General features: G+C 34.4%; 1 protein-coding gene across 2 annotated transcripts in view; it reads left to right on the top strand.

The window, feature by feature from the left end:
* Nucleotides 1-19,763, top strand: part of ZFPM2 (zinc finger protein, FOG family member 2) — a 588,101-nt gene that overhangs the window by 106,251 nt on the left and 462,087 nt on the right. Inside the window, exon 2 of one of the 2 annotated variants that reach the window (XM_069080909.1) lies at nt 12,947-13,105. The exons of the other annotated variant lie outside the window; for it this stretch is intronic. Within the exon in view, the coding sequence (XP_068937010.1) occupies nt 12,947-13,105 (159 nt within the window). The remainder of the gene's footprint in view (nt 1-12,946; nt 13,106-19,763) is intronic. 2 annotated transcript variants of the gene reach the window in all.

Here is a 19,763-nt window from a genome sequence, read left to right as displayed (position 1 = left end):
TTGATTATTTCACATAAGGTTAAGAAATGAGTCCTGATTTTATTTATTTGAAAAAATTGTACTTTTGGTTGTCATTCTTCATGATTGGATAGGAAATCACTTAAGCGGAGTTGATCATGAGAGATTTTTGTTTAGTGTTCATTGTTTAGCTGGTGTTTTAAAATAATGCTCACAATGTAAAGCCATTGTCTTTCATTCCTGATATGAAAAGAAAACACTTATTTTCATTTGTAAAGTTCAGAGGAGCCACATATTCTTTCTTTTCCTGTCACCTCATTGACTCTCCATTTGTTTTTGAGTATTGTTGAAAAAATGCTCCTTTCATCTGTTTTTTTCTTTATGATTTTTTTTTTCATTTTCAAAATGTAAAAGACATTCCTCTTGGATTTTTTGAAAAAAGCTATGAGAAATTGCATGTTTTTACTTGTGGGACTGTTAATGTAAAATGCCTTAGTAACAATGAAAAATAATTAATAATTTTGACTTATTTTGAACACAAGTGTTTTGTGTCCATGACCAACCTGGGAGTGGTAGCCATCTGTAGACAGACCCCATGAGTTACATTATAGAGAAACTACTGTGGGATCTATTTTCTAATGCAATGAATCAATTAGGATAATCCATTTATTGTAGATAAGACCTGGACCTATGCTTTCATTGATTGAGGGAGGTCACCATTAGGAACTTCCTCTATAATGCAAATTGGAACCTTTTCTGCAACTTGTTCTCTTACACAGTTGCTTAGAGCACTGAAAGATTAAGTTATCTGCCCAGCATTACATAGCTAGTATTTCAAGAGGTGGGACTAGAACTCAGTTCTTCACAGTGTCAAGGCCAACTCTCTATTCACCACAGAATGAATCATATTATTTAGATTTCCAGGGGAAATTGGTCCAGGATTGCCTTTTTCATTTACTGAATGAATGAATAAGCATTATTAAGTGATTACTATGTACTAAGCACTATGCCAGAAATGGAGACAGAGAGAAAAAGCTATATATGTATATCTATATCTATATCTATATATCTTGTTCTATATGAGGTCACATTCTAATTGTCGAAAATGAAATACAGCATTTAAGAAAGTCTGGTTGCATGGCATGTAGTGGAAAAGCAAAGGAATCTTAAGGTTGCAGCATATAGGTGGAATTCTTAGTCCCAGTTCTCTACAAAGTCAACTGATTGATTGATTGAAATAATATTTCTTACTTTGATAGGGAATTTGATCATGAGTTTTATTTCTTTCATTTGACATTATTTTTGTTGTCATTGTTGTTACCATTCTTTAATCTCTTGCATTTTCTTTACTCAGAAAGTTTTGAGACTGAGCCTTTGTCTAGAAAAATCTACGTCTTTGATTTTTGGCTTCACCAAGTCAAAATTTATCACTTGGAAATTATTTAAGATTGAGATCCAATAAAATGGAAATACCTTTAAAAATCAGTTTTTAAATACTGAGACATGGGCAATTCTGTCAACTTTTTTGAAGGGCCAGTGTAACCAGTGTTAGTTAATAGTTGGATCATCTGGCAGACATGAGATGATCCTTTTCCCTTTCCTCAATTTTTAAAGAAATTTAATCAAAATTTTTTATTGTTGTTTTTTTTGGAGGGGGCAAGGCAGGGCAATTGTGGTTAAGTGACTTGCCCAAAGTCACACAATTAGTGATTGTTAAGTGTTTGAGGCCACATTTGAACTCAGGTGCTCCTTACTGCAGGGCTCGTGCTCTATTCACTGCTCCATCTAGCTGCCCCAATTTAATCAAGTTCATCAGGAAGAATTTGTTAAGTGCCTATGGTGTTTTGTGTGTTGTTCTAGGCACTGGATATACAGACAAATGCTCTTTGTATGGTGTATAATTATTTGCTGTCTATAAAGCTGCCTGTATGATGAGAACTATAATTATTCTCTCATTTCTTTGATTAATAGCTAAATGTATTGCATACTTTTTGATAAACAAACGACTTCTCTCAAAATAGCTTTAAAAAGCAGGGGCAATATTATTTTCCCCATTTAATAGATGAAGAATTGAGATTCAAAGAAATAAAGTGATTTACCCATGGATACACAGGAGGTAAATAAATGTCTGATATTGGACTTGAACCTGGGTTATCTGACTCTTAAGTCCAGTGTCCTTTCCACAATATCACTGAAGTCTCTTCTAATTTTCCAAGAGAAAAGAACATAAGACTTGAAAGCTAAAAAATTTGAACATGTTGAAGTAGAGTTGAAATACAAACTGAGCTTATGCCATCATCTACCAAAGTAGCAAAAGACCTAATAGCAAAGAATATTAATCTACTTTTACAAAATCAAAGGGTTCATTTTTTTAACTGTAAAGAAACAATTTGAATAAAATTTGACCCCTTTCATAATAGCATGTGGGTCAACTTGAACCCACCATTAAAATTCTCTAATATCTTCCTTGCATTAGCATTTCAAAACTCAATTTAAATATTCACAGAGCTCTTTTTAATAAACTTAACAAAATTCAGGTAATTTCCTTCAACTTTCTTGATTGAAGGACAGCAGTAGGTGCAGATATAAAAAAGATGTACAGCTACGAGCAAAGCCCAAAATCAATTATATATAAGAAATAACGTAACACATGGAAAGAAATTAATCAAAAGGAAAAATTTCTACTATATGATTCTCTGGTCTGCTACCTGCAGGCAAGGAACATAAATGAAAAAATCAACATTCTTCTTGCAGATAAGGGAAAAATTAATAAAAATGTTTCCTTCCTACCAGATCCCCTGATGCAACTTATGTGAAAAGTGAGTGGCTGCAGGAAGAACTTACTCTTTTAAAATAGCTTTTTTTATATACTGTAGAAATATGGCTTTATTCTTGCTGTTAAGCTCAATTACATTAGTTTGGTACAGATTTACACCATCCAGAGAACACCCCTTCCCCTGTCCCTTCTCATTAAACCACTCTCCAGGATGAACATTAAACAAATATACTAGAAATGAAGAGTAGAGCATTTTAAGTTGTGCCTATGGGGTAGTGATGATCTCTAAGATAGTGTCTGAAGGAAGTTGTTGAAAAATCTTAACAGAAAAATAAGAGCAACCAAAAACAAAACAAAACAAAATCATTAACACTAATTGTTTTTTAGAAAGAAAAGTTGAAAATTTTTTTGGTCCTAAATTAGTATGAGATAAAGAGTGCTTATGGTATAATTCATCTTTTTTTCTTATTTTTTTTAAATTTTTCCTAACTAAAAAGAAGAAAATGGACAGAAGTGTGCATATATGGAGAATATTAACTCAGAAGTTCATCTTTTTAGTGTGTCTTTATATTTGGCTCCTTTATATTAATTATTCCAATATTAGCCTAGTGTAACATAAGGCCTCTATATAGTATCTCAAGCAGCGATTGGATGCCAATTTAAATAATAAACTGCTCCTTCACTTTCTTCAGAGGTAGAAGCTGTTGTATCAGATTGCTCCCTTGGCTTAACACAGAGCCTCGCACATAGTAGGTACTTAGTAAGTATTTTTGACCTTGTTATTTGAAGGAAGAAAAGCAGCTTAAATTATTGTCCCAAGTTCCAGTTCAGGACCATTCTTTGAGAAATGAAAGATGTCATTTTAATAATTTTTATTCTTCCAAAGGAGGCTGAAATATTTATTAAATTTGTAATAAATTAAATACAAAAAAATACAAAAAAAATAAAATAGTAAATTTGTACACCTATATATTTGATATGGGTTTTGCATATTTATGTGTATATTGGGTCTCTAATTAGAATGGAAGATTCTTGATTATAGTTAGTTGTTTTTTGTTTGTTTGTTTTGTTTTTGTAACCCTGGTACCTAACACTTAGGTACTGAGCCTGGTACTTAGCAGGAACATAAGTGCTTGATTTGAAAGAGCATGTCTTCTTACTACTTGCTATGGGTTCAGCTCAGTATTCCTATGATGTCCCAGATATTCTGTTCTTTAGCTATATGTTTTCTCCTTGAATTAGAATGTAAATTTTTTAAGGTCAGGGGCTGTCTCATTTTTGTATGTCACCATGTTTGGAACAGTGCCTACCATGTTTTTGTTGTTGTTCAGTCATTTTCAGTCATGTCTAACTCATGACCCCATTTGGGGTTTTCTTGGTGAAACTACTAGTGTGGTTTCCATTTCCTTCTCTAGCTTATTTTACAGATGAAGAAACTAAGGAAAACAGGGTTAGGTGATTTGCTCAGGGTCACATAGCTAGTAAGTGTCTGAGGTTGGATTTAAACTCAGGAAGATAACTCTTCCTGACTCCAGGGCTGACATTCTATTCACTGGGCCACCTGGCATTCATTCCTCTGTATCAAGAATTATATTCATGTCACTAACTGTAGGATTTAGGGCTAAAGGGACTGCAAAGATCTTTAAGTCTATCCCTCTCATTTTGCAGATAAACTGGAGACTGAGACATAAGTTTATTTCCTGAAGTGGAAGAACTTTATTTGAATGTAGATTTCTTGATTCTGAATCCCAAACACTTTCTAGGAAGCCTTATATACTACCTTCACTACAGGTGAACACCATGCCAAACGTGAACTTCCATTGCTACTTTTTTACATATCAGTGTAGAGATTAAATGTGATGGAGAGTTAGGAAGACCCTGGGGTTCAGATTCCACTTCCAACAAAGAACAGCTCTGTGACCTTGGACAAGTCACCTAATTTCCATATGTCTTTATGCAGAAGTGAGAAATATGCAGCCCATTGGCTATGTAACCCACAGCACTCTGGTACATCTGAATCAGATTAAAATTTAATTGGGAAATGTTTAACAAATGAAACAAAAATACCTCAAAACATAGATAATATTCCATTTTAAATCTAAGTCAAAATGAGACCCAGAGGGATCATTAAGTGTGATTTAGTGTTCCTTTTTATTCTCCCCTTCTATTTGAGTTTGCCACGACTGCCTTAAGGAACTCCATAGCACACATCAGTAATAGATAGTCATCCCCTTGGATTAAAAAGGTTCCTATGACATTGGTTCTCTCATTCTAATATTCACATGTTTCAGCAGCACATTTCCATTTGGAAAAGTACAGTTCTGGAGATTACTGTGTAGGTTATATCCAAAAGATGTTAGGTAAAATATCCAGTACTTTGAGTTACTTGAATTAATTTCCCCACATGTTCAAAATATATGGGAAATTTTGACCCATTTTGACATTCCTTTGCCTGTAGAGATTTTAGCCCAGGGCAGGGGGTGGAGGTGAGGCAAGATTGCAAATAAAGACCTAGGTAAGGCGATTTGGGATAGCTCTCTATTGTTCTTACTAATTTCACTGGAATTTTGAGAGAAGTTTTCTCTACTGGCAAGAATTCTTTCTCCCTTTGCTCAATGTGGATGATGATGGAATGAGACCTAGATTGCTGGGCCATGTATTATAGTGGGAAGAACAGTGGACTCAGAGGCAACAATTTAAGTGAGGCTTAAAGCTTCACTTACGTACCTCTGTTAAGGTCAGTAATACTGATGATGATGATGATGATGATGATGATAACTGACATTTATATAGCACTTACTATATGCCAGGCACCACACTACGTACTTTACAAAATTATCTCACTTGATCCTGACAACAACCTGGGAAGGAGTAGGTAGGTGCTATTATGATCCCCAATGTTCAGATTAAGCAAATGAAGCCAACATTGGCAAAGGAATTTACCCAAGATCACACAGCCACTAAGTGTCTGAGGCCAGATGTGAAATCCAATCTTCCCTACTCCACATCCAGTGCTCTCTCTATTGCACTGACTATACGCCCAAGTTAAACTTTATAAAACTAAGTTTCTTCATTGACAAGATTACTTGTATTTTCTACCTCACAAGGATGTTGTGAGAAAAGCCACTTCTTAAATGAAGCCCTGTAGGAATACATGTTATTGGGGAGGCCAGGTGGCTCAGAGAGTAAGAGCACCGGCCCCAGTGTCGGGATGACCTGGGTATCGAATCTGGGCTCAGATACTTAGCACCACACCCAGAAATAACTGGCCATGTAACCTTGAGCAAGTTACTTAACCCCAATTGCTTAAAAAAAATACATGTTATCAGGATTAGTGACAAACTGCATTATTATGGAATCAGATGGAAAACAAACTGACTCCATTGAAACTGAACAGGTAAAGGAGGTAGTAAAAAAAAAATGGTGCATTGGAAATCTCTGATATCAGAGTTTCTTGATGTATTAGTGAGATCTTTTAAAAATGTTTTTCAATAATAATGATGCTGTTGTTCAGTTATTTTCAGTCATGCCTTACTCTTTGTGACCTCATGTGGCATTTCCTTGGCAAAGATATTGGAGCGGTTTGCCATTTCCTTCTTCAGCTCATTTTACAGATGAGGAAACTGAAGCAAACAGGGTTAAGTGACTTGCCCAGGGTCACACAGCTAATAAGTGTCTGAGGCTTGATTTGAACTCAGGAAGATAGTCTTTCTGGCTCCAGGGCTGACATTCTATCCACTGGGTCACCTAGCTGTCCCAATAATAATAGCGAGTATCCCATAATACAGCATATCCCCAAAGTCTTAGTGCAGTGGGGGATATTCTGTGCTTTAAGGTTTGAAAAATGCATTCATATATTATCTTATTTGATCCTCACAACAGCTTTGTGAGGGAAGTACTATTATTATCTCCATTTTATAGGTGATATAACTGAGGTTAAAAGGCATGACTTGCCCAGGGTGAAAAAGGTACTTATTGTTGGAGGCAATATTTGAGCTCAGGTCTTCCAGACTCCAAGTGTAATACTCCAGCTACTTTGCCAAATAGCTGTCTCATATATTTTAATTTTGATGTATGTGATAGTGTCATAGGATTGTGAGTGATACTAGAAGAGAGTAAGAGTCTAAGAGGCATCTAGGTGGTGCAGGGGTTTAAGCGTCAAGCCTAGAGTCAAGAAGGCACATCTTCCTGATTTCTAATCTTGCCTCAGATACTTATTAGCTGTGTGACCCTGGGTAAGTCACTTAATACTGTTTGCCTTAGTTTCCTCATATGTAAAATGAGCTGGAAAAAGGAAACAGCAAACCACTCCAATATCCTTGCCAAGAAAACCCCCAGTGTGACCATGAAGAGTCAAACATGACTGAAAAATGACTGAACAACAACAAAGAGCCTAAGATCCTAGATTTAGAACTGGAATAGAGTCTAGAGGCCATCTTAGAGCACCCTTGTCCTCTGATACACAGAGAAGTTAAGTAACTCTCCTATGGTCACACAGCAAGTGTTAGAAGTGAGATTTCAACTCCAAACTCCCTCCAAATAATGCATCCTAGAATTCTAAAACTCTCTTATTACAGTTCCCAGAATTCTGGAGCATATCGAGTTCTCTCCATAGCTCCCTATAAGAGCATGCTTTGTCCTAGAGAAGAAGGGAGGACTAACACAGGAAAACAAACAAACAAACCATTTGTTGTTTTTTTTAATGAATGCCAAAGAGTACATTTTTTAGAGTATAGGAAGCTCAAGTCTTTGCTTACATGGCTTCAGGACCATAGTGCCATGCAATTTCCTTACTCTCTTCCCACTTGAGAAGATATATTGCTTTATAAAATGATGGTTTCCTATTCTGTTTAATTTCCTCCTTGAATACTTCCTATTCTAAAGTGATGTGAACTTATTGTAGCTAATATAACCTCTCCTTTAGGTGAGTTCCTCTCTCCTGCAATGAACCCCCTCATACTTAGAAAGAATCCTCTTCTGCATATACAGCCTTTTGAGGTTGGAATATGAAGTCACCCAAATGGTAGGATATAACCATACGCTCGACATAATTTGAAAGGCACATTTTTGTTTTCATTGATTTAGCATAATATTTAGTGTGCTATGCTTAAAAATAATTATTAGTATTGAAAATTATAGTTTCACTTATTACCAGCTGCTAAAGCATCAAATATTTGTCCCTTTCCTTTTACCTTTATCCGTTTCCTTTCATTTTAGTTTTTCTCTATTGCATTTATTAAATGGTACTGTATTTCTTTCCCTGAACATTCTCTCTCTGTCTTCTAGCTGGCCTCACATCACACAAATATAGTTTTCCTACCTACACACAATACACTTATCCTACTACCTTTTTTTATAACTGTGTTGAAGTTTGGGCTGAGGAGTTGTTCCTTAATTCACCTATTCTAGGTCACTTTTAAAATACCCCTCCCCCCACCAACAGACACATAAAAGGGATAAGAGGAAACAACCTTTAGATGTCAATTCTGCTATTTCTTTTTGTGTGAATCTTTACCTTATAGAAATGGAGTGATATGTCACTTCTACACAAAGGACGATGCCAAATGCCTGGGTAGGTCAGGCTTACCATCATAAGATTTCTCTCTCAATGTCAGGAGTCATGGTCCTTATCGGTGAAAGTGCCTACAGATTGTGTAAGACTTTCTATGCCCCACAATATTTCTTATTGGTATTGTATGGGGTCTCCCAGGATCCTGTGCCATATACTAAGGTCTAGAATTCAAAAAAGCACTTACTTCTTTTTTTCTTCGTGGAGATAGAGAACCTAATTGTATTCTGAAGAACATTTTTGCTTTCTTTGGATTTGCTGTAATATAGAACCCAATTATATCATCTCTCTCTCTCTCTCTCTCTCTCTCTCTCTCTCTCTCTCTCTCTCTCTCCATATATATGTACTTGTGCACATATATAAATAAGCCATATATTTATATATATACACTTATGTAGAGTTTCATAAATAAATTTAATAATTGTTTGCATTTTTTAATTTAGTAGTTAGTCACTTATTTTTAGCAAAGTTGTTGAGACTATTAATTCTGGCAAGGGTGTGTAAATATCTATGAATCTGGAGCAGTGGAATAACGACAATTCAGATTTCCTCACACTCCTCTGCCAAGTGGCCTCAATCAGAACTAATTTTCTCCATGAGGGCACATGGAGCTCAGTTGTGATCCTTCTCTGAGTGGATATTATTATTTGTATCAAATTATGTGTGGTGATTTTCTGAAATGGACTTCTGTGCCCACTAGCCCATAGACAGTAGTTTCCTTACTTCATTCCCTCCTTCATTGACGCTGTTAATTGTACATGTGCTTCAAGTGGTTCTTACACCCTTCTAAAGTTAGTTTATGTCTCTGGGCAATCTGATTTTCTTGTCAAGGGAATATTCAGTATGAAGCAATAGGATGAAATCTGATCTTAAATTGTAAATATTCTGCATTTTAAGAGAAGTGGTTTCCTAGAGCTCAGTTTGATAGCATTAATAAAGAAATGGTTAGTGAATTCACTTCTTAGGAGCAAATTATTTAAAAACAGACAATAGCTTTAGGAACTAATCCAAATTCATCGATTAATTCAGAAAATGCTTTTTGTTTCTTCTTAAAATGCAAGGAAAAGAACTCTTGTGTTTCATTTATTTAGATTTCTACTAAGTGCCTGTTTTCTAAAGGAAGCAGGGAAAATCAGAATGGAAAATGAGAAATTAGAAGCTGTTTGTAGTGATTTTTTTTTACTCTGCTTAAGTGTTTGGTAATGAAAACAGTAAATTGAATATAAATATCATTACATTTTTTTAAAAGTAACTGAAATGTGCTTACAGAATTACCTTTTATAAATATTTTTCATTTCTATCACATGCTAGGTGCTTAAAAGTATTTTTAATTGAATTGAACTGAATTTTAGGTACCCAACTGTTGTGCCTTCCCCCAAATATTACTACTTTTGCATGACAAAGACACTAAGGCTCCTGAAAGCAATCAATTGATTTGGGTCTCAAAAACCATAAATTAGAATCATAGATCTAGAGCCGTGAGAGAGACCTGACAATCTGTCTAGTCTAACTCACTCATTTTACAGATGATGAAATTCTGGCCTAAGGAAGTTTAATGGCTTGTCCAAAATTGTAGGTTTTAAAAAGGGAATTTAAGCAACCCAACTCAGAAACTTAGGCTTCTGTTCTTCTGGAATTCCATGCTATTGTTAAATATTGCTCAGTATTTGAGGGTTTTTTTTTTTGCTGTACTTTGAGCAAACATATTAATTTGCAGAGGCTTTCAATGCACACCTGATGTAATTTGCAAAAATATTGAAAAAAAATTATATTGTTTCTAAGAGTCAGATGCTTTTAGCTTTCTTTAAAACTTCTTTTCTCAAAAAATTCATTCTGTTCCCTGAGATTTTTTTTTAAGGAAAAGAAAGTAAGATTGGTAAAATTATCTACTTGCTTTTAAGTACCAAATGTACCAGATTTAGAATTCTGGAAAAATTGAGCAATTGTGTATATCACAGAATAGGTGGATTTTCTTCCGTCTGCAACCTGACAAAGATGGGTATGCTTGCAATAGAATTTTTGTTTGTTGATCTGTGATTGTTATACCTTTCTTGAAACCATTAAGCACAAATATTTAAATATTAGCATAACACATTTTACTGATGCTAAAATTAAACCAAACTAGAATTTTATAAATAAATAAAAATATCAGTTTGATACAAACATTTAGGCATACAATTCTTCAATCGTTTACAATCACAGATTATTCTCAACTTGATTTTTGTTAGCATTAAAGGAACTTTAAAAAATACTGCTGTTTGTCAATGACACTGATGTAGTTCTTAGGCTAATTTTTTCTTGTTGTACACTTGACAAGGGAAGCTTTATGGAAATTTTAATATTTGGGCATGAAAGTAATTTTCAGACTATTTTTTAAAAGGTAACAAAATATACTGTGTTAAAGCACATTTTATTTGAATCAGAAGACTAGATGTTAATCTTGTTTTCTTACACATACCGTTATGATCTTGGGCACATCATTAGACTTCATTTTCCTCACCAAGATGAAGTAGTTTGGAAACCAAAATTTCTTAGGTCCCTTGTGCTCCAAGTCTTTTGATCTTAGCTATGAGTTATTCCCCCATAGAAAATTCACTGTTTTTCTACATGCAAGATCTATCAAAGTTCAGTTCTGCAATATATCTTGAATAGAAACTCATTAAAAATGAAAATGAGCCATTTTCCATCATTTTTACTGTATAGAAGATACTTATTTAGGTATTATTTTATTTTTGAGAACATAGATAATTAAATAATAGAATGCATTACATGTTTGTTTTTTAAAATCAACTTTAGAAAATATTTTATTCGGGTGAGGAGAATGATGAATGAAATGTTATACCATTTTTTCATCAAATTTGGCAAAATTGTTAATTAAAATGGTAAAGTTTAAATTTATATCATCAAATATAAATTCACTCATAATTACATATTTTCAAAAAATCAGAACCTTTCCTCCCCTAGTCATATTTTATTGTTAGGAGTATTTAAAAATAATTTTTTAAAGATGAAAAAAGGAAGAGAGATTGAAAATTTGAAAAAAAATATTTATATAAGGAAAAGCGAGCTTCTTAAACTTCATGTATGATTCAATTGGGAAAAAATATACAATCTAGGTTTATTTTGTCTCTCTGACTTAGGTTCAATTCCAGGCCTACCTTTTCAGAAGTTTTATAGGGGTAGGGAATTATTTTTACTAAAATCTATTGATTTATTTTGAAATTAACTAAGTGAAAACTGTTAATACTTATTTGCATGTGAGACCATAATTGAATCCTTTGCAACTGGTTTTATACTTCTTGAATGAATCTAGTCATAGCCATAATACTGATGATTAAAATGATGAAACCTTCCATTTGTATGGTGATTTGTAATTTACAAAATGTTTTCATATGTACCATGATTTGATCCTCCCAACAGCCTCCTGAGGTTAGCAGGGAATGGGTGATGTATGATCACAGGTATTAATGCACCAATTCATGCACATAGCTACACCCAGTTTGTAAAATTTTTCTGCCTCTTTTGTGAGGGAAGGTACTTAAAAAAAGACAAAACCTTTCTTTGTAGCCCTTAGTACTGTGCCTGGTACAAAGTCAGGGCTTAATAAATGCTTGTTGACTTGACTATCTGACTGAAGCCATAATATCTCAGGTTTGTTCCACAAGCCTTTCTTTCAATGTGCAGCCTTCCTAGGAAACTGCTAGAAAGAGAGAAAATAATTAAAAATTATTATAAGAGTGTTCTTTGGATAAAATGCATGCTGCATTGCTTCTCAAGGAGGAAATGCAAGAGTCTACTTAGAAGATTGAGTCTGACTCCCCCAATTCTTTAGAAGCAGTCAGAAATTCACAGTCAATCTCATGATATTCCTATATGGTCCACGTCAGGGCCATCTTAACAACTACACCCCTCCCTCTCCACTCAGTAAAATAGGGCCATTAATGTCATGCATCTCACCCTTATTCAGTGCATAGGAGTTGTATTTTTATTCCTGAAAAACTATCACATAAATACAAATTACATTTTTTCATTAGAAAACTACTTTTCATTTCAGAAAAAAATTCAATTAATTATGAATGGGGTTATGCTTTCATCAGGGAGAGAAATATGTAATTTTTCTTCGAGCCTCAACCATGTATAATGAAATCTTTTCTCAGCATCCACTCTTAAGATGGATTTTTTAAAGTATAGACTTTATTAAAATCTCAGTTCAATTAAAATGCATTCAATTACTTTAAATCTTTATTAAAATCTCAGGTAAAATTGTACAACTGTGTAAAAGAGACTTGTACGCTTTACCAGACAGTTAATTTTAACAAATGAACATAAATTGCACACAGGTTTTGCTCTTCAGGAGATAACTAAAAATTAAGACTTGGATTGGGAGGGGGGACTTGATGAAGATGGCTGTCTATATGGTAACCTCAGATCTTCTAACTTCAACTTATTTCTCTTTATAAGTAAACATTTCTTTTTTTCTTTTATTTTTTTCAATATGCATGTGGCATCTCCTTGTGTGCTTCCCCACACATGGAACCATCTATAAAAGGATGCATTCTTCTCAGCACCTTTGCTTATCAGTCTTGTATTTCACTATCTTCTGTTGGATATTGTTGGTACAGTGTCCCTGATTCTTTTTCAAGGGCCCCTTGAAGATGCTGTTGATGATGAAGAAGAAGATTGTCTATCTGAGGGAAATGACATCATCCTTAAAGGAGACTTTCCATTGGAGGAAAGCTTTTCCACAGAATTTGGGCCTGAAAATCTGAGCTGTGAAGAAGTGGAATACTTTTGTAATAAAGGTAATCAACACTGTGTAATGATTGGATAAAATACAGTCTCTTGAGAGCTGATTTGCTCAGACATATTTTATAGAGTTTAGGAAGTAAAAAGAACATTAAAAATGTGAAGCATGAACATGGTCAGTTGAGTGTCTGCAAAAAATAAAGTTCACAAATAAATACTGTGATTAGAAGGAGTCTTTGAAGGTTTTCTAAGATTAATATAGGTTTTACTTTGGAGATGGAAAGAATGAAGAAAATACTAGTAGTGAAACATTATGTTTTTCTAAGAAGCACTTTGAAATTAATCTGCAGATGTAAGGTGGCAAAATAACTACAGGAAGTCCATGATTTCTCTTCTAGCTGAGCTCATTTTTGGAAAATTGATGTTTCAGGGAATTGGCATTAAATGGCAACACTTGATTATATTTTGTAGATAATCAGTGGTCAGAGAAAAGCGATGTCTTGTGTAATTCTAGATGTTCCTTTGATTGTCTAAAATATGAGCCCTGGAGGTATATTAGGTCTATGCTTATTCCTAACCACCGTCCTGTCTACCAATATCAATGTCTATTTGCTTGCTTTTTTCAAATGGTGCTTTAATCTTTTATAGAATTTCTGCCCAATTTAACCCTCTTATGTAGCTTAGATTAGCTGGTGCTTTCCAACAGCTATTTTCCAGGTATTGTTGGGAGTGTGGTGCATGTGTACGTGTGTGTGTGTTTGTGTATGTACACATATGTGATAGAAAGAGAGAATGTGTATGTGTGCATTTTATTTATTTTATTAATTTCTCAAGCAGAGATGTTATTTTCAGTTGTTTATGAATTTCATTGGCAAATTTGACCCTAATCACGAATATTGATTTGGTTTCTGAGAAAGCTGCAGTACATCAAGAGGGGTATGAAAAGAGATATTTCTGTCATTGATTTAACAAGTATTTAAGTATATTCTTATACACAATACCGACATTTGTGTATATGTGTATATCTATCTAAATGTATGTGTATACACCCACACACACAAACACAAACACACACTGGAAACAGGATAGTACCACAAAAATATCACCTGAAAAACAAAATGTAACAGAAAAGGAATACGTCCTGGAAATTTATACTACCACATATGACCAATAGGACATTAGAATTGAAGTACTAGGTTACTAAAACCTTCCCTATAATTCACACCTTTACGTGGAGAGTGTTACTAAAAGAATTTTTTGCCCCTATCTCCATTTCTTTTTTGTTGTTGTTGTTTTTGCTTTTTGGAGGGGGGAAGGCAGGGCAATTGGGGTTAATTGCCCAAGGTCACATGGATAGTAAGTGTTAAGTGTCTGAGGTCAGATTTGAATTCAGGTCCTCCTGACTCCAGGGCAGGTGCTCTATTCACTGTGCCACCTAGCCACCCTTCTATTGCCATTTTTTTTTTTACCATTTAAATGGTAGTAAGAAGACTTCCTACCACAAATTATTATGTATTAGCATTGTCACCCTTAGTTGCCAGGTGGTTTCTAAATAATTAAATGATACCCTATTGAAAGAACATTTTTCTGGTTATCTCAAAAACTATGTGAATGTATTATTTCATTCACACTATTGATTATTTAAATGAAACAGTATGTCATAAATATCATCTATGAGAGGGAAGCAAGTTACAAGCAAATTTAACTTTTGTATTCAAAGTGTTCATTTTTTTTCCTCCCTTGATACTTTTTCTTCATTATATGATAAGCAAGGAAGTTGTTTGGAAAATGTTTTGAACCGATCAAAATAATAGGAACAAAATCATGTATGTAGTCTACAAAACCATATGGAGAACCTTACCTGCTCACCCCAAGCTGTAAAAATACAGAAATCCCACTTAGAATCCAGAAATGCCTAAATTAACTCAGACAACTGTAGGGATAATTAGAGACTTCTCTGGAAGGAAAATATCAATAACAGGATCAGGGGTCAGTCACATGACTAAAAAAGCAAACAAACAAACAAGCATTTATTAAGTGATTACTATGTTCCAGGCACTATACTAAGCACTAAGAATACAATTACAAGCCATAAAGACAGTCCTAGCTCTCCATGAACTTGCATTCTAATAAGAAAAGATAACACTTCAATGGAAGGTGATAAATAGGAAGGGTTAGGGGAAAGGGCTTGGTAGAATTGTAACCTAGTGATGCAAAACAAGAGAGTACAAATACATTTTGAAGTTTACCAGAGACACTAAGTTCTTCACCTGGATTTCAGGATGAACTGCAGAGAGGTGTTATGAAGCTTTATAAGTAGACAGAAAAGTGGAAGATGAGCTTCATTACTGGTAACTGAAAGGTCATGATTTTCAAGAATAATAATCCAAACTTCATTTAGGATAGTGGACTAGAAGTCAACAGTAATTGCCCAGAAATGTGACCTAGGTGTCACTATAGATTGTTCCCTGAGATCATGATCTCCAGGTGTTATAACTGAAAAGGCAAATAAAGCATTGCACATTCTCAGGAAGGATACTGGGCATACTAGCAAAAAAAAAATTCTGTACCATACTTATATGCTGCACTCCCACATAAACTATAGAATATAGTTCAAATTTTTTTTTGTATTTCACAATAAACACAATTAAAATAAAATGTTTATCTTGGGAGAATGGTAAATGATACTAAAATTGGAAGGGGTTCCTTAGTTTGGAAAAAATGGAATGGGTGAGGGGTGACATGTGGAATCCATAATATCATAAATGACACAGAAAAGGGTGACTGGAAACTTTTTTTTACCCCCTCAATATCAGAAGATTTGAATCGATTCGTATTTTCTTGAAACTTCAAAAATCAAAATTTAAATGAATAAAAATGAAGTGCAATAAAAATGCTCTTCTGAGTGTAGACTAGCTTTCCAGAAACCTGTACTATTTGTAGAGCAGGGGTTCTTAAATTTCTTATGTCATGGGCCCATTTGGCAATCTTGTGAAGCCCATACATGACCTCTTTTTAAGAACAAAAAATGTCTTAAAATATATAAAATTAAATAAGAAGGTTACAAGGGAAACTACTTGGTTTGAAATGATTAAAGTTTTTTTTTTCCTTTTTTTAATGGACCACAAAAGAAACATTGCTCTAGACATAAAAATCATATCTCCATACTCATCTGCTAAATGGCTTTTGGTAGCAAAGAAGTATTTCCTGAAAAATTAGCCATGAACTAATATGTAATCAGATAAAGATCCAAAAATTTATACTTGATACTCTGTAGTTGATTGTCCAGACACACAGGAGGAAAAGAATACTCCAATTTGTTGTTGCCTGCAAAAGACCAGCTTTTTCTTTAAGATCTGAGAAATGTGGGCTAATGAATTAGGAAGTAGACAAAGAAAAGTTGAAAGTAGAGAGAAGAGGGAAGAGAGTAAGAGATCAATAATGGTGGTACCAATGGCAGTTATAAGTAGTTACAGGGCATTAAGTGAAAGATGCTCTTTCAGTGGGGAAAAGGGAAACATTAAGATTCAGAAGATAGAACAGTTTTATAATTTCATGGGAAAAGAGATAACCATCTAAATACTATAGCTCTTGTAAGCAATGGACATTTTTTTTTATTTGGGGGGATAATATGGAGGTACATAACTATATGGTAGATTCTAATACTTTGGACCTTGAAGAAATAGGCTTCACTTGTACTACATGTGAATAATGATACACAAAGAGCTACCTATACCTCGATAGCCCATAGGGCACATTAGTATGTTATAAGGAAGCCATCATGGAAATAATTCTGAAGATAGAAATTGCTAACCCATGATCCACACAGTCTATGTCTGCATCTACTGTTACATCGTAAGCATATGCAGTTCAAAATAATAATTCCTAGCACACTGAGAAATGTATACGTAATAATATTTAGCATTTTTTGTTTTAGATAGGCTGGTAGACACACATTTTAAAAATAATACCTGCCCCCAAAAAACTTTTAATATTTTATAAATCCCTTTACTTAAAATGTTAATTTTAAATAATCTGGAAAGCTTGGCAACTCTGATTCTTTTGAATAACTGAGATTTTACACAGTGGATAAATAGTGCTTAGAATATTTTGACTTTGAATAACATTCTTTGTCACAATCAACTAGAGTGCTTATATTTTTTGCTTTTCTCTGACAAAAAAAATTAGTTTCAGGGGAAGAAATTAAAAATTTTGGTTTCTATGATAGGGTTAATCCTCTTAATCCACATTTTTCCCTGTATTTTTTGATTTGAAAACAATTAACAAACCAATCAACACCCTGGCTTAGTATTTAAAATACTTTTAAAAGAGCTAGGGGCAGCCAGGTAGCACAGTGAGTTAGAGCACTGGCCCCAGAGTCAGGATGACCTGGGATCGAATCCAGGCTCAGACACTTAGCACCCACCCAGAAATAACTGGCTGTGTAACCTTGAGCAAGTTAGTTAACCCCAATAATTGCTTTAAAAAAATAAAAAATAATTAATAAAAGAGCTAAAGCCTATTATTTATTGAATAGTTGTGTTATCTATAGAGACTTAGCTGAAATGGAGATGATTTGGAGTAGAGGTATAACATAACAGTGCATTGACCCAGTCTTCTCCCATTCTCTCTAGAGAATCAAACTTAAAATTATATATATATACACACACACATATATTTTGGACAAGGGCTTGATGGGACTCCATCTGTAACTCAATGTGTTTTCTGGATTAGCGATTTGGGAGTATTTTAGGATGACATGGATCATTTCTCTCACTTCCTCAATTCCCAATGGCTAAATATGTGATTTCCAGGTTTCTCCCATTCTCTGTTCACTAGAGAAGCAGAGGGAGAAGCCAAAAGCAAAACAGATTGTCTCTTCACTCATTGTATTTACATATTGTGTGTGCTAGGGTAACATTCTTACCCTGAAACAGGGAGTGGGAATTTGTAGTTAAGTTCCAGATATAGGAAGTAGTTGCAGAGAAATAGCAGAGGATTAAGATTGTATTTTCCCCCTATAGCCCATATAAAGCCATCATAACTAGCATCTGTAAGACATTTTAAACCCTCAGTGATCAAGGAAACCTTATTGTGTATTCCTTTCCCATCATCCTCTATGGACTATGGTTGGGAACTACTCACTGCTTGCTTTTCACCTTGATCTGTTGTCAACATGCTTGCTACTTTATTTTTCCATCATAGATCAAAACATAGGTTTAGGCATGTTTCAGAAACCCCTTTCAATCAATGGCATTTCTTTTCTCCTCAGTGGTGCTTTTAATGACATGTTTTTACCTCCTCTGATGCTTTGGCAACTAGAAGCAGGATCAGCAGAAGGCAGCAGCTATACCATAATCACTTTGAGCTCAATAAGGAGATCTTTACAAGCAACTTTGTTCTTCTTCTTATTTTTTTTCCTTAACGGGATTAAGAAGCTCAGCTCTTTAAATTCTTGCATATAACATTGACATTTCCAGTGCGTGTTTGGACCAGGGAGTTCAAAGAGAGAGAATAAGAAAGAAAAGCCAATATGACTTTGTTTTTTACCTTGCTGGAGGAGCTGTTTGTGCAAATCGCCTATAAGCTTATTGACCTGAATCTTTGACTCCCTTGTTTTCTCTGGATTTGGCTGGAGTGTAGACACTGATAGAGCACAGATAGAGCTGATTGAACAGCCCCCAGCTTTGCTTGGCACCAGACGCCCCTGCCCCCACCCAGGCCTGACATTATCTTTCCTTGGCAATACTTCTATTTTCCTGGAACCAGTACTCCCTTAATTTTTTTTTAAATTTATTTTTAATTCATTACATTTTCTTCATGTAGGCTTTCCAACAAAATGAAGAGGAAAGTAATTCTTTTTAGTGGAAAGAGATGGGAGAGGCCACTGTGGTGACATTCTGTGTTTTCATCTTATGAAACTAAAAAAATGAATTTCATGAAGTCGAGAGACATAAATTGCATCTTTTTGCAGCCATCTCATACTCCTTCTTATTACATGTCTGCTGTTGGGCTTCTCTTTATTGCACTGAATTTGGAAATACCAAAAGGGGACTTGAAAATAGTATCCTAGGTATCATGTACCTTCTATAGTTCACCTTCTAGCTCAGTTATATAAGTTATACCTTTCTCTGAGTCTTAAAAATATTAGTAGTAAACAAGCTAATGCAATTACTGAATGCTTATTTGCACTCTGATTTTAGATAATTAAATACTCACATGGACAATATCTTTAGGTTTATAATTTTTTTCATCCTGTCCTGATGTCAGTAGAACAATTCAAATATATTGCAAGTTCAGTGGACTGAGAGCTATCTCTAGATAGACTTCAAATTCTAAACGAATTAACATTATTTTCCAAATGCATGCTAGCTTCAGAGAATGTGAATTATATTTTATCCAGTCCCTGTCATTATTTAAGATCAGAGGTTTTTAACTTTGGGGGGGATCACAAACCTCTTCACAGTCTGGAGAAGTCTGTGGACCCTTCTCAGAATAATAGCTTTAAATGTACGTATGTATGTATGTATGTATGTATGTATGTATGTATGTATGTATATCTATCTATCTGTCTGTCTGTCTAATCAATCTCTGTATCTACCTGTGTGTACATATGCATACATATATGTGTATATCTTCATATATACACATATTTGTATATGTGTGTATAGATAGATAGATAGATAGATAGATAGATAGATAGATAGATAGATA

This window comes from Petaurus breviceps, unplaced genomic scaffold, assembly GCF_028583685.1.
Source record: "Petaurus breviceps papuanus isolate PSGF00001 unplaced genomic scaffold, PetGlider_PUasm1.0 98, whole genome shotgun sequence".
In the NCBI taxonomy this organism is placed as follows: domain Eukaryota; kingdom Metazoa; phylum Chordata; class Mammalia; order Diprotodontia; family Petauridae; genus Petaurus; species Petaurus breviceps.
This window is presented reverse-complemented; position numbering and strand designations above follow the sequence as displayed.